At 35.1% G+C, this 15,831-nt stretch overlaps 1 protein-coding gene across 6 annotated transcripts in view; it reads right to left on the bottom strand.

Moving 5' to 3' along the window:
• Window positions 1-15,831, bottom strand: part of CEP120 (centrosomal protein 120) — an 85,237-nt gene that overhangs the window by 19,963 nt on the left and 49,443 nt on the right. For all 6 annotated transcript variants that reach the window (XM_069591666.1, XM_069591668.1, XM_069591669.1 and 3 more), the window contains exons 11-18: window positions 14,050-14,199; window positions 13,108-13,290; window positions 11,277-11,373; window positions 11,020-11,172; window positions 10,191-10,280; window positions 5,980-6,072; window positions 4,715-4,876; window positions 180-302 (exon numbers count right to left, since the gene is read on the bottom strand). In XM_069591666.1, coding sequence (XP_069447767.1) covers window positions 180-302; window positions 4,715-4,876; window positions 5,980-6,072; window positions 10,191-10,280; window positions 11,020-11,172; window positions 11,277-11,373; window positions 13,108-13,290; window positions 14,050-14,199 — 1,051 coding nt within the window. The remainder of the gene's footprint in view (window positions 1-179; window positions 303-4,714; window positions 4,877-5,979; window positions 6,073-10,190; window positions 10,281-11,019; window positions 11,173-11,276; window positions 11,374-13,107; window positions 13,291-14,049; window positions 14,200-15,831) is intronic.

The raw sequence follows: 15,831 nt of genomic DNA, 5'->3' as shown, positions 1-15,831 counted from the left end.
AAAAAAGCAATGAAATTCAAGTGACGGTGACATGAGCATCAAATTCTTTGATGTGATGTATTATCTGATATCAGAAAATTACAGTTAAATGTTATTACACTGAATATGCAAGTATCATTTACTGATCTTATAAAATGATCATTAGGGCTAGTTAAGATGCCATAAACTAACACAGGTACCTTTTCCAAAGTGAGAAGATTTATTTCAGACTGTAGTCGAATTTCTGGTTTGCTGCTTTGCTGATCTTTGAACTGATGGAACTCTTTTTCTAAAGTCTTATACTTATTTTCAGCATCATTGAGCTGTATTAAAAAAAAGATTATAGCTGTTTTAAAACAGAGGTATGCAAAGTATAGGATTACAGAATTCAACACTGTCATTTTTTCTTTAAGGCATGTTCATATTTAGAAAATTTAGAAAATACATAAACTATAAAGAAGAAAATTAATTGCTCTAGTAATCTTAAAAATTCAGTAAGTCAACTGATTAACAATATACAAAAACTTTTTAGGAGTATGAAATTTCTCATAAAACCAGTATCTTGAGAACATTGTTGTTAAATTTTAGGTGACAAATAGAAAAGTAATATTATAAAAACACTAGAAATAATTTTTTTTAATGTGTCATGAATGATTGAACATTATAATTACTGATGAAAGTAAGTTTAATTTTAATGCAGTGTTTATTCTTATAATTTGATACTCTGAATTTCATAATTCCAGTATGAATACAACTTAAAGATTTGGCTCAGTCCCTTCCTATTTATAGGTAACAAAATCCAGTTCTCTGAGGGTCAGAGAACTGGATTACTGAGGCAGTGCCATAGAGCTAGTAAGTGGCAGACATACAAACAGAACTCAGATATTTTCATCTCCTAGAATGATTCTCTAATGAAAACAAGCAATACTTCCTTAAAAAAAAAAAAAAAAGACTGTCTTGACTAAATACTGTAATTTCCCTTAAAACAGTTTCAAAACTATCAAAAAAGATAAAAGTGTTCTTTCAAAATCTGGGATTTTTTTTTTTAATCAAATGGAAGTAAGCACAGGGATTCCCTGGTGGCTCAGACGGTACAGAATCCATCTGCAATGCAGGAGACCTGGGTTTGATCCCTGGGTCAGGAAGATCCCCTGGAGAAGGAAATGGCAACCCACTCCAGTATTCTTGTCTGGGAAATCCGACAGAAAGAGGAGCTTGGTGGGCTACAGTCGCTGGGGTCACAGAGAGTCGGACACGACTGAGTAACTGAACACTTCCCCTTCACTTTCAAGTACTGTTAAAGAAGCTTTTCAAAAACATATCAATATGACTAGCCATCATTAGATAAACCAATTATTTATTTCTCTAAGACTAAGACTTAACTAAATGTGAAATACTGAGAAAATTGGTAGCAAAAATGGGACTTAAATTACAAATAATAAATTCTTATTTTACGCAATTATCAATAATTCTAATCAGGATTTATCTAGCATCTCAAGGTAATGAGTATTCCATACGTGGAAGTTTTCCATATAACTGAAGTTTACCTCTTTGAACATGCAAACTTTTAAAATTGAACAGAAACTTCTCTAAAGAATCTGTCACATTTTTGTTTAAAACAAAAGCTAATAAACTTAGTGTTTGGCATTTTTTTTGCAGGCACATTTATCAATCTACTATGAGGCATACTGGGCTCTTTTTCCTTTGCTAAGTGGGTCATAATTTACATTGGCTTTTTTCCGTTCTAATAAATGCTTTTACATGTTTGAATGTATATACTTCATCACTGTGCACTGATAGTGTATCTGTCCCTTCTACCTGTCTTGTTAGAATTGTGTGTACAGTACATGTAACCTGGTTCAGAGTAAGAGCCTACAACGTTTTCTAATATATGAGGGGAAATGTTTACAGTCATGGACTTAGTGTAATTGGGCACCCCCAAAACTTCTACTTTCTACCACAGTTCTTCCCGCAGGTTTTAGCTTATATTTTAGGAGTGCTCTGGGGAATTTTTCCAAAATACTAATTCTTCCCACAAAGATGTAAGCTAATTATACCTCAGGTAGGGCAGGGACAGGGTAGCAATGCCCATGTTTTGTTTTTTTCAAGAGCTCCCCTAGGAATTCTAACACATCTTAGAAGCTTCTTTTTCTAGATGACTCAATCTTCCTGATAAATCGTAGAAGAGAAGCAATCCTGGAGAATCCCATCACAATTGCCCACTTTTACAACTTTATCTTTCATAAATCTACATGAGACTGCCATAATAACAATCGAATTTATCTTTATAACCACCTAAATAATATGGTCTTACCTGACCCTGAACTGCTATGGAAACTATTCTTCATGCCAGAATTTACTAAAGACTTCAGATCATTCATCATATATATCTAATCTACACTGAAATTTTTCAAGATAGATAAGCTTCATTTTTAACAGCCTGAGCCTTTTTTTTTTTTCCCCCAGAAAATATTTTTTAAGCCCATATTATGTGCTGAAGACTGGCTGGGCTCCAGGCATACAGATAGAAACCAAAATAGTTTTACTGAACTAACAATCTGACACTGATCAAATTATCACACTAATGAAAATAAAAACAAACTGCTATAACATATCATAAAGAAATAGAATAAGAGAAGAATACACCAAGAAAACATATAACAAAAACTTGACCTAGACTTGGACAGCAGGGGTCAGGGAAGATTTCTCTGGGAAAGTGATGCCTCAGCTGGAAACAGAGATTAGTATAGTTCACTGGGCCAAGAAAAAGCAGCATACACAAAGATTCTAAAGGGTGAGGCATGCATGGTATGCCTGAGGACCTGAAGAGGACCATACAGCAAAAGCAAGATGAGGTGAGGCTGGGTGCAAACTATGCAAAGGTTGGTAGGGCAAGGCAGTAATTCTGATCTTTATTCTATCAGCATTAAGACAACCCTAAATGGTTTTAGAAGAGAGTGTCATGATTCCCAAACTTCAAAAATATCACTTAGGCTGCAACAGAAGAACAGGTTACAGGGGTCACTTACTGAAGTAAAGAACACTTATAGCAAGGTCAAGTATGGCTAGGAGGCCCGTGTTGAGTTTTAAATGCCTAAGACACCCAAGTTCAGTTCAGTTGCTCAGTCATGTCAGACTCTTTGCGACCCCATGAATCACAGGCCAGGCCTCCCTGTCCATCACCAACTCCTGGAGTTCACTCAGATTCACGTCCATCGAGTCAGTGATGCCATCCAGCCATCTCATCCTCAGTCGTCCCCTTCTCCTTCTGCCCCCAATCCCTCCCAGCATCAGAGTCTTTTCCAGTGAGTCAACTCTTCGCATGAGGTGGCCAAAGTATTGGAGTTTCAGCTTTAGCATCATTCCTTCCAAAGAAATCCCAGGGCTGATCTCCTTCAGAATGGACTGGTTGGATCTCCTTGCAGTCCAACGGACTCTCAAGAGTCTTCTCCAACACCACAGTTCAAAAGCATCAATTCTTCAGTGCTCAGCCATCTTCACAATCCAACTCTCACATCCATACATGACCACAGGAAAAAACATAGCCTTGACTAGACGGACCTTAGTCGGCAAAGTAATGTCTTTGCTTTTGAATATGCTATCTAGGTTGGTCATAACTTTTCTTCCAAGGAGTAAGTGTCTTTTAATTTCATGGCTGCAGTCGCCATCTGCAGTGATTTTGGAGCCCCAAAAAATAAAGTCTGACACTGTTTCCACTGTTTCCTCATCTATTTCCCATGAAGTGATGGGATCGGATGCCGTGATCTTCGTTTTCTGAACGTTGAACTTTAAGCCAACTTTTTCACTCTCCTCTTTCACTTTCATCAAGAGGCTTTTTAGTTCCTCTTCACTTTCTGCCATAAGGGTGGTGTCATCTGCATATCTGAGGTTATTGATATTTCTCCCGGCAATCTTGATTCCAGCTTGTGTTTCTTCCAGCCCAGCGTTTCTCATGATGTACTCTGCATAGAAGTTAAATACCTAAGTAGAGATGTCTAAAAGACAATGAGATAAGTGGGTCCAGGGTGCAAAGGAAAAGTCTGGGATACAAATGTACAATTCCCAGAGATACAGACTGTCTCTGAAACTACAGGCATGAATGAGATTGCTTAGCACGTTGTAAGTCTGGATCTGGGAGGTAGTCTGACATTTAATGGCTAGATAAAGGAAAATAAGCTTGCAGAGAGCCTGAGGCATGGCCAGCAAGTAGAGAAAAACCAGGAGAGTGACGCTAAGAGAAGAGAATATACAAAAACAAGGACAACAGTGTTGATGCTGGTGATAAGTGTGATTTAGATGAGAAATGAAAAACGCCCACGGAACTTAACTGCTGGGGGCAATGGGGATGGAAAGTGGAAGAGAAGCAGTGAGAGGTGAAAAATGGGAAGGAGCACAGACCATTCTCTCATGAAATTTGGTTCTTAACTGAACTTGGTCCAGTCATATATGAAGAGTATGTTTGCTAAGAGGAGATTTGTCTGAAAAAAAATTCTAATTTGAGATTTAACTTAAATATAGCATAGACTCATGCAAATAATTATGAGAGGATTATTCCAATAGTCCTTAGCTTTGACTCAGGAAAAGATTCAACTTACATTTGAATCTCAGTGCAATAAATATGATTAATAGTCCAAATTACTGAGAATTTTTATAACTCTTTAGTGAACCATTTCTATTATTTCTAGAATGCAAATAAATTCTCAGTTTAAAGAAGTAACACATATTTTAATCCTACTTGCTGCTGAAGTCGGTGTTTATCCTCTTCTAGTTGCTTCATCTTCAACCTTTCCAGTTCTACTTGGTGAACACAATCTTCCTTGGCCCTCCGGATAGAATCCTGGAGTTCTTGCAGGTTCCGTTCACGTTCTGATTTCAGTTCTCTTCTTTCTCTTTGAAGCTTAAAACAGGTACATCTTTAAGAGCGTGATTCACTACTAGTGATTATACTGCTCAATATTATCCTTATATATATGGTCAAGTGTTCAGAATACTTTACAAACTGATTTTCATATTTTCAGGTATTAGAGAGTTGATGTTTAGGTATATTAAAATTTTCAATCATTTACTACTAAAATACAGAGTATATCCCCAAATCCATATATGATGCATAAATTCAACTGAAAAGGCATTAACTGTTTAAGATCCTGATCTAAATAACCTATTTTATTATACAAGCAAATATGCCTAAGTTTCTTTTCTTCTATAGAAATTTATTTTTTTACCTAATCATATAGAAGATAACAGAGCCTTAGTGTTAGAAACAAATACATATTATATTATATTTAGGTTTAACTATGTAAATCAATTTAGAAATCCCAGAAAATGTGTAAAGATAAGGTTAGAGTGATATACTGAGAAAATTTTAAATATTTGGGCAAGGAATGGGCATATAAATTTCATGTGGAAGAAATTTTAATAATTTGAAGTGACCTTTATAGTAATGCAAAAAAGTATATCAGGTAAAATTCAATAAAACCTAACAAAAATACTAACTAGGCATAGTATTGGGTTGGTTAAAAAGTTAATTCAAATTTTTTGCAAGACATTACAGGAAAACCCAAACAAACTTTTTGGCCAGTCAATACTAACATGTTTATCCTTTCTTGGGATATAATCTTAAGGAAAAAGGGATATTCCCTTCTTAACTGAAATCAAAAGTGTAATTCTAGGCCCCTGATGCTTTTCTGTAGGTAGTGCAACTATCCATTCCTTCCACATCCTTACAGAGATAACCAAAGTCTCTACTATTGGAGAAGTCAGCTAAAGCTGACTGAATAATAATTAACCATTTTAAACAACAGTTTTCTATTCGTCACCTTCTAATATATAAAAATATGTTTTACCCAGCTGAATAGCAGTTTCCCCCATAATGCCTAAAAGACAATTTCCATGAAATATATTTTATACAAAGGAAAAGCAAACGGATAGTATAAGTCCATGACTATCTACGTAATGAATGGATTCTGTGAAATAAAGACACGTGATAGATGAATACAATACCTCTGATTCTGCAATGGCGAGCTGCTGCTCTCGCTTCTCCAAGTCAATTAGGGTTTTTTGAAGTTTTCCTTCAAGAATAGTATATTCAGCCACCTAAAATATAACAAAAATTACTTTTATCTTTTCTCCAAATTCAAAACACAAATTCACATGTGTGTATATTATTATTTTACTGAAACACAGGATCTGAGAATAGGAAAATCATGAATTATATGCACCAATTCAAAGCAGAAATTCATTCTACTATGCTTTAAGGAAAGAAGCTGACCTAGTTTCTGCTTGGGTATCTGCAGTAATTTTCAGTCTCCGGAAGAAGCTCTTCACCCATGGGGTGCTAAGGTGGACTGCCAGTAAAATCTTGTGTTTAGTTAAAAAAAAAAAAAAGTAGCCCCTTAAAAATCTACCTTGTTCAACAGTCCAGTTTTCTTTCGAAGCCTTCTTATTCATTTATTTATATAGCTCTCTCCCTGGAACTAACATTGTTGATAGACCAGCTAATCAGTTTCAAGTCAGTCTTCCTATTGTTCAGACCTGGTCTTTTATTACACTTCAAATAACTGAGTTCTTAGTTGTTTCTAAAGTTAGTTCCTGCACGGGCCCACACTTAGTATGCCAAATTCTACCCCACTGCCTAAAGTCCTGCTCTGCTCTGCCTTTAAAGATGTGAGTCCATGATGGATGCTTGGTCTCCACAGGATCCCCTCCATGGTTCAGTTCAGACTGATCATGTTTACTAGGACTTTCTGAACTAAATTTTCTGTCCTCCTTACCAGGTCCCAGCCCCCAACCTGTTTTCTCTTTACTACTGCCAATAAAGCTCTGGTTTGATGCTCCTTAGAAGCCCACCCTTTAATCATGTTTCTCTCCCTTGGGAAGAAGAAAAAAAGTATCTTCACATATTTGACTCTAGCGATAGCCATCATATATCCTCCTAGTCTTTTTTTCTCCTCCAAGATAAACACAAGCTTCAGCTATTATCCACATGTTATTATTTCCACATCCTCTAGTATGTTGGACTTAATCTGGAGTCTATATTCTAAACTAAGTCCTTTCACAAATATGGCACCCAGATGTGATCTCACTCTTTCAGAAACCAAAGAATGTGCACTCAGAGACCAGGTCAACACATGCCTATGAATTTTATCTAAAACTGCATTTGCTATCTGAGGATCCTAATCATACCATTTGTTATGTCAGAGAAAATCCCCAAGGTTTTTATTTATAAACCTGGAATAACTATATCCACTGTCCAAGTTAATGGTTTACTCTGATGACAGAATTTGACATCTGTCCTTGTTAAACTATATTTTATTTAGCCCAACATACTAATCAACCAAGATCATTTATTTATTAATTCTGTTAACTCTACCACAGACTTTTGGTTTACCTTTAAATCTTAGGCAAATCACTAACATAAATGTTTCAAATTCTGTGTGCCACTTTGCAAAAGCAAAAACAGAGGCACAGACCTAGAGAATAAATATATGGATACCAGGGGGTAGGGGGTTAGGAGGAGGTGGGAGATTGGGATTGACACATATATACTATTGATACTGTATATAAAATAGATAACTAATGAGAACATACTGTAGAGCACAGAGAAGTCTATAATGCACCGTGGTGATCGGAATGGGAAAGAAGTCCAAAAGCGAGGCAATCTACGTAAAGTACGGCCGGTTCCTTGTGCCGTGTAGTAGAAACTAACACAACATTGTAAAGCAACTGTACTCCAATAAAAACTAATTTAAAACTGAATAAAATTCTGAGTGCCACATGTAAAAATGCCTTATAGGAAGACAGGTAAGAGTATTCAAACCACGTGTGCTTCCTCTGACAACCCAAATATCTGTGCTCCCAAAATTCTGCCTCAGGATGTCTTCTCCTCTCAAACTATGTGACTTCCTGGGGTGACCTTATCTACATACCACCACATATACAAAGAAATCCCAAGTTTGTATCACAAAGTCAAACCTCGCTCCACAGTTATAGACCTATAAATCCAAATACCTGCTGAAACATGCCAACATTCCCCATAAATCTCAAACTCAAAACTATGTAAAACCCGAAATCATTATCCTTTTAGTTTAAACAAATGTTTATTGTACACCTCACAGACAACAGGCAAAACACAGTCATGTGGAACCTATATTCTGAGGGAAAACAAACTATAATCAAAGAAGTGAATCTTTAATGTAATAGTAGGGAAATACTATGTAGGAAACAAACCAGAATGAGGGGATGGTTAGTGCCTGATGCCAAGTGAAGAGGACACTATTTTGGACATAGTGATCAGAGAAGGCCTCCCTCAGATTACCCTAAGCAGAAACCAGAAAGTATCTCTAAAGAAAAGCAGCCTGTAGATCCTGAGGTGAGAGGTGTCTCAGCATGTCTGATGAAATACAAAGAGGTCATCATGGTTAGAACAGACTCTGTGAACTGAAGGCTGGCAGGAGATGAGGTCACAGAGGAAGCGAGGGGATGGGTCACATAAGGCCTTGTAGGTCTGGTAAGAACTCCTGAGTTTTATTCTAAATGTGATGAGTTGGATGGGTTTTAAGCAGAGGAGTACATAATCTGACTTCCTCTATTCTTGGCTGATATGAGTATTAAAAAACTACAGGGGCCAGGAAAAGAGGACAGGGTACCAAGTTAGGAAGTAAACGCAGCAATCTAGAAAAGAGATGATGATTGCTTAAACTAGCAAAGCAGAATGAGAACTTTACAACAGTGTATGTCCATATCCTCACTTCCATACTTCGTGTTATCATCAACTATTTTGCTTGTACATATGTTACAAACATCAACAACGAAAGACTCACCAATCACATTAGAAAAATGGCTCAAAGATTTAATTATGTTAAAAACTAAATGTACTATATCATCTGAAGATAAACTGTGGTAAATAAAGATGCATGGGCTTTCCTGATGGCTCAAAGAATACGCTTGCCAAGACCAGAGCTGTGGGTTCGATCCCTGGGCTGGGAAGATCTCCTGGAGAAGGAAATGGCAACGCCCTCCAGTATTCTTGCCTGGGAAATCCCATGGACAGAGGAGCCTGGTGGGCTATAGCCCATGGGGTTGCAAAAGAATCGGACATGACGGAGCAACTAAACAACAACAAAGATACAGACTATAAGCTCTAGAGCAATCACTAAAAGAATACAACAAAGGAGATATTACTAATAAAGCAAGTGTAAAAATAAAATGGAATCATTAGAAAAAAAATCCAACGAACTGCAAAAGAAAATAGGCGAAGAGTGAAAAAGGAACCAGAAATGTGTGTGACAAATTGAAAACTGAGAGCAAGATAGTAGAATTAAACCCAAGCATATCAATAACTAAATTAAATGTAAATGGCTGAAAGAGAAGAGACCTGAAACAACTTTAAGGAATTTTCTAATCCACATACTGGGCGGTGTCTTGGTCTATGTAGCAAACTCCCCTGCCACAGTGTGTCTTCTCCCATTTATGGACATTTCACGAACCACTAATATAAGTATTTTTAGAGACTTAAATTTGGAATATCTGAGACAGGTCTAATTTTCAAGGTTGTTTTACTCAGTAACTTGAGTATGAATAGATAACTATTAAATTTTGGCTTCCTGAAATAAGATCAGATGGCCTTTTGTTATCATTTTTAAAGATGTGATTTATTTCATGATTCAGTCTTTTAAAACAGCTTAAAAGTTTGGCTACTTTTCATTAACTAATAGATTATAATGTAATATTTATATACACTTAAATGTTTAATTTTCTTTTTAAATACAAAGATAGGCTCTTTCTCTAGAGTGTTCACTTTTTTTTGGTTTTGAATATATTTGCTTTATTTTATTAATTTTTATTGATATATAGTTGCTTCACAATGTCTGTGCTATAGAGCAAAGTAAATCTGCTATACGTATGCATATATACCCTCTTTTTTGGATTTCCTTCCCATTTAGGTCACCACAGAGCACTGTATAGAGTTCCCTGTACAGTAGGTTTTTCATATTTATTTACTTTTTGAACAGGCAACATATTTACAGGGTTCAAAATCTAAGAAGTACAAAACACTTTATAGTGAAAACTCTTCTTTCTACCCCGACCCATTCATTCATTTTATCCAGGCCAATATATATCCACTATACTTATTCATTCCAGAGACTTTTATGTCTATAAAAGATACTATCATTAATACTCTTTCTTTCCTTCAATTTTTATACAGTCATTACCTTTTTCTTTACTAGTGACTCTCTCTCTCGGTCCCTTTTCTTCCATTCCTCAGCAAGAGCTTGCATATGAGCCAGTTCTTTCTGCTTTAGCTGCCAAAGGAAGAAAAAAGAAAGAAAAATAAAGTTAAGAAAAATATTTCAAATAACAGTTGTTCTCAGTTAACTAATACTGACCACTGATATTTCTTTCAGACATTCTATTCTATTTAAAACACAACAGAGGATGCCTGATGTGAGTTATACCCATCTGAGGATATTTCAGGACAGTACCAAGCTAACAGGAAGTTGTTCTGTACCTCTCTTATTTAACAACGGATGAGTCCAGCTTCCAGGAGGGTATGCTAAATAAGATCCTGCAATTACAAGAAACCTTCAAGTCCTTAAATTCTGACTTGGAGAAAGTTTAGGAGACTCCTTCTGAATGGCTTCTGCAAAGTGGTCACATTTTGAGTATTTTTTGATAGTTCATCTTTGAAAATATTTATACTTACTTATTTGGCTCTGCCAGGTCTTAGTTGCAGCACGTGGGATCTTTTTAGTTGAGGGGTGTGAACTCTTAAAATGTGGCATGTGGTAATCTAGCTCCCTGACAAGGGATTGAACCTGGGCCCTCTGCATTGGGAGCGGGAAGTCTTAGCCACCTGACCAACAAGGAAGTCCCCTGAATATTTTTTAATTGTTAGATTTTTTTTTTTAAGAGTAAGGCAATTCTTCAATTCAAAGGGACTAAATAAGGTACCCATGGAAAAGAGAGAAAAGCCTACTTTGCAGAAGGAAAGATACACTGAACAGAACAAAAATACTTTTTAAGTAACATTTAAAAGGTAACCTGATTTTCAAAAATGTCTTCTTGCATCTCTTTCCACATTTCTAGCTCAAGTGCGGCTTTGTATTCTAAGGTTTCACGAGGCTCTGTCTGGATTTCTGAAGGACAGGGTGCTGGAGGAACAGAAGATGGCTTTTGTTGTACAGCAGATAAACCCTACAATATGAATTTTAAGAAACAGCATATTGAAACAAACACACACACATACACACATTAGGTCCATTTTAAAGAATAATTTCATAACATTCAATGACACATACCTGAGATGAATCAGAGACAAAAATCTCACGCATTTTCACTAGTCCATAATCCTCTAAAGTCACTGTGTAAGACAGATCTACTATCCTGTTATTTGACCTACAAATGAAATCAGAAATATTTAAAACCTCATGGAAACACTTTTATGTTTCCTTTTACTTCCCCAATGCTAGCGCACTGAGTAGGCAACATGCCTTGCTCCTGACACTTGTTGCTCAAAGTGCAGCAGCTTCTATAGACTTCAAGACCTTCTATATATGTCATTTTATTTGGTCACACAGTATTAAGTACATACCTATGTTCACTACAAAATTACCTATAACAGTAGTAGGTTACTTGAAAAACTTCAAAAGTATAAAAGAGAAAATTTAAATCTCACTGCCCACAAATAGTGCTAAAATTTCATTTTCTTCTTTTTTAGATTATGTAGATATGCAAGTACTCATGCATATTAAAATTCATAGTTTTGTCCATTTTTCCATTTATACAGGAACATTATCTCCAGTGTAATAACAAACACTAATTCAAAAATGTTAACTTTTAAAGCCTGTAAAACATACTAATGAATTTATGTAGTAAAATTTTAAACACATAACAATTCCCCTACTTAATTATATGTAGATTATTCTGAACTTTTTGCTTTTCTTGGACTGTATATACTTGTTCATAAATCTTTTACTGGATATGAGCACTGCTTCAGGATTAAATCCTGGCAGTAGGACAATGATATGTTTATCATAATGAATACCTCACTGTATCACAGAACTGCATGGGGCATTAAATAAAAGACAAAATGTTAAAGGAAAATAAAATCTTGGCAACAGAAATACGTGGCCTTGTTTAAATCAAAACTTTAAGGATTGGATTCACACAATTAGAACTCTAATTAATCAACTTTTACATTTCCTTCTTCTCATCTCAGATTTTAGAAGAAATGAGTAAAGTAAAATGAAGCAGTGTCATCTCTGAAGTTTTCACTTAAGTAAATCTCTTGAAACTTGTCTACACAGCAGGTCAATAAAGTTAATATTCAAAGCAATCATCATTAAAATAACTTCCAACAAGTAATGACTGTTTTCATTATATTCTACTTGACCTAACAGAAAAGAATGCTAAGTTTTAAAAGAATTGTCAATTAACCAGAACAACTGATTTTCTAAAAAAATTGTTCCCAGATCTCCAAGTAAATAAGAAACTTTACTAAACCCTTCAGTCTCTGGAAGTGGCATGAAGGAAGAGTGAGGGAAGAAATTCCAATAATACTTAAGACATCTCAGCTTTTCACTGGGCCTGCTTTTCTTCCACATTCTTACTGCACTTTAAAAATAAAGGTAGGTGATATATAAAGAGATAATTGTTGAATGATTTCATTTAAAATATACGAACTCCAGTTTTTCACTGTGGCAGTAAACTTCAGAGCAAAAAAAACAATACTCAGTTTTTAGAGTCAAACATCTGTAACACTCACCAACTATATTCAACGCAAAAGTTTACATATTTTTCAAGCAGAAAAATTCAAAATAATGTAAAAATACATTATAAATTTGACTTGAATTACTGAATTAAAAAAAAAAAAACAAACCCTGATCCTGAACTTAAAATTATGAGTCTAAAAGAGAAGGGAGAGAAATACACACTCAATACTCATAAGTATTATGGTACCACAGATTCACTCCTGTGAGGGTATACTAGGTATCAGAAAGCTAACGAGCAAACTAGGATATAGCCCCCATGGGTCAAAGAAAAAAGATATGATAAAATGACATTAAAGGATAAGGTTATAACTAGCTAAACAGAATAAAAAGCAAAGACTAAATACAGGAAATGCATTACCCTTGTGTTGCAATAATAGGCACACTTTCACTGAAAGTTTGTCGCCAACACTGTTCACCATTAGAACCTAAAAAGCGAGTTTTTTCTGAAGACAAGATGTTAGAAAGTTGGATTCTCGCGATTCCCAGAAGTAAATCTTTACTCATTTTATCCTTGTGCCATAATTCAACCAGCAGTGGAATCCTAAGGAAAAGAGAAACACGTGTTCATACTTATCAACTGTGAACTAAGGCTTTTCTGGACTAAAAATTTTGAAGTCCTTTAATGTAATCAAGCATGTTTTTGTTACCTAGAATGTAAAGGCTCAATTCCACAAATAACAAATAGAAAATATTATTATTACATTTTTGTTTTTTTACACCTCTTCCTATGCAATAAAGAAAACCCTTCAAACACTATTCCCACAAATGGTCACATAATGTTTATTTTTTCTCTTTTAAATTTCTTTTTGAATTGTGATACTCTGAGAAAGTAAAAAGATATTTCAAAGATCTCATTTTTCTTCACAAATCCACTTTAGATAGCTGGATCAACATCTCTATTTTATACAGATGAAAAAAACCAGAAAAAACAAATAATGCATTACAGTCATTAAATGAATCAATAAGAATTAAACAGTCTGTATTTATCTTCACATATTAGGAAAAAGCAAGATTACTTTTCAAAGAGCCTTCATTACTCATATATTGTTTTAATAAAGTTCTAATATCCCAATTCAGGCAAACAAGATATGAAAATCTGAAAAGAGCCTTCATAAACACATACTGATAAAACCTTATAGTGGAAGCACAAGGGTCACAGCTGTTAAGTTTGCTTCTAGATTCTCAAATGCATAAGCTGCTGTGGATTTAGATATGTAAAGGAATTCCTCTTGTCAATAAGATACAAATTTTCAAGAGCTGATTTGAAAAAATACTATCATACACACCACGTACACATTACCTTAGGAAGGTATCCTGGAGCTGATGAGGCAAAGTTGCAAAATCGAATGCACAGTAAGACTGGGGAAGAAAAACTTCCATGTTTTTTCGAACTTCTACAGGAGGGTTAGTCATAATAGGAGCTGCACTTCCAAAGAAAGGATATGAGTACCTAGAATTTAAGAAAAACAAAAATCCTAAAGCAGTGTACAGATGAGACTTAGAACCTGTGAAAAAGAATGTAATATGAATATTATGAGCAAATAAATTTTAATAGATAAATGGTACAAATACATTATGGTTTTACTATCACCAACTTTAAAATTATATAAATATTTTTGGTATTAACATAAAAAAATCAGAAATTACAGAAAAAAATGCATTATTTGCCCAGCACTGGCTTCCAAAGGTGCCTTACAAATCATCTTCAAATGATGCTCTGGGGAAGGAGGAGAATACTGTAATTTGAAGGCAATATACTGAGTAAGGAAGAGTCACTTTGATAAATTCCCAATAAGACAAAGATTTAGAAGTGAAAATGACTCCCTTAAACAAAGACAGTGCTGGCACCCCTGAGGTGTATAAATGTGGCAAATTAACCTGCCAAACACATTAAATTCACACAATGTTATATGTCAAAAATATTCTTATGAAGAAATAATTAAACTAAAATGTGGGGGGAAAAAATTCCTTGAGGGCACTGTTTGTATCATTTTCATCTTTGCACTCCAAGAACAGCTTTTGTGACACAGTATACACAAGAAACACCTGCTAAGTTTAATTTCTAAACTTATTTTCCTTTATACAATAATGCCCTGATTTTTTTTATGGGCTAAAAAAAACCTTTAGTCAACTCCTAAATGATGCATTCATAGTGTTCTGTCTCTGAACTGAGAATATACTACAAAAGAATCAAACAGTGACATAACATTATTTCTTTCAATATAACTCACAGCAGATTAAATAGAAGAATGCCTGGCCTATTGCTGAACTTATTTTGTATTTAAAGTAAAATATAAAGATATTGTAATGCTCACTTAAATTTCATCTTATAATTTGCTGTTTATTGACAAAACTAGGATTTAAACTCTACTAGTGAAAACTACTTTTTCTATTAATACAAGAAGAATCCTGTGCATACATTCAACTCCTAAACAATTACATAAACTGAATTTTGGTCATCTCACAGAGTTCATCCTCTAGAAGTTTAACCCCCTACTACTGATGTAGTGATTTAAAAAAAAAAAAAAGGAAACACATCAAACTTTTTTCTAATATAAGTGTTATCTCACAAATTCCATTAGGTAATTGTACACAACAATTTCATACTAATGCAGAGCATGATAACATAAAATCTATCAAACGTAAAATGTCCAACATTTTTTTTTAAGCCTTAAAATGAATCAAAGAGAAGCAGTAGTCTTTATGATCAAGTAATTTCTACAGAATATTAAGTGGATTCTAACATGTCCTTGGGGCAGAATACTCTTTCCACTTTTCTCTGTCAAGTGTCTGGCCTCCCTTATATATTAACATTTCTGAATCTGTCTTCTTCACTAGGTTGAGCTCTTTGTCTATGTATATGCCCCCTGCCCTAATACTGGGCAAACGGCTGGCTTACTGTAGTCACTTGATGATTAAACAAATGGCCCTGTGGCAATCAGGAAACACAAAAAGTAATATGTGCTTTCTGAGTGAGCTTAAGACTTTCCCTCAAAACACCTATTCATTTTATTTTCTGGCTGTACCACAAGCATGTGGGATCTTAGCACCCTGACCAGGGATTGAACCCATGCCCCTGCAG

Source organism: Ovis canadensis, chromosome 5 (assembly GCF_042477335.2).
Source record: "Ovis canadensis isolate MfBH-ARS-UI-01 breed Bighorn chromosome 5, ARS-UI_OviCan_v2, whole genome shotgun sequence".
In the NCBI taxonomy this organism is placed as follows: Eukaryota; Metazoa; Chordata; class Mammalia; order Artiodactyla; family Bovidae; genus Ovis; species Ovis canadensis.
Note: the sequence above shows the minus strand (reverse complement) of the source record. Positions and strands in the feature narration are given on the sequence as shown.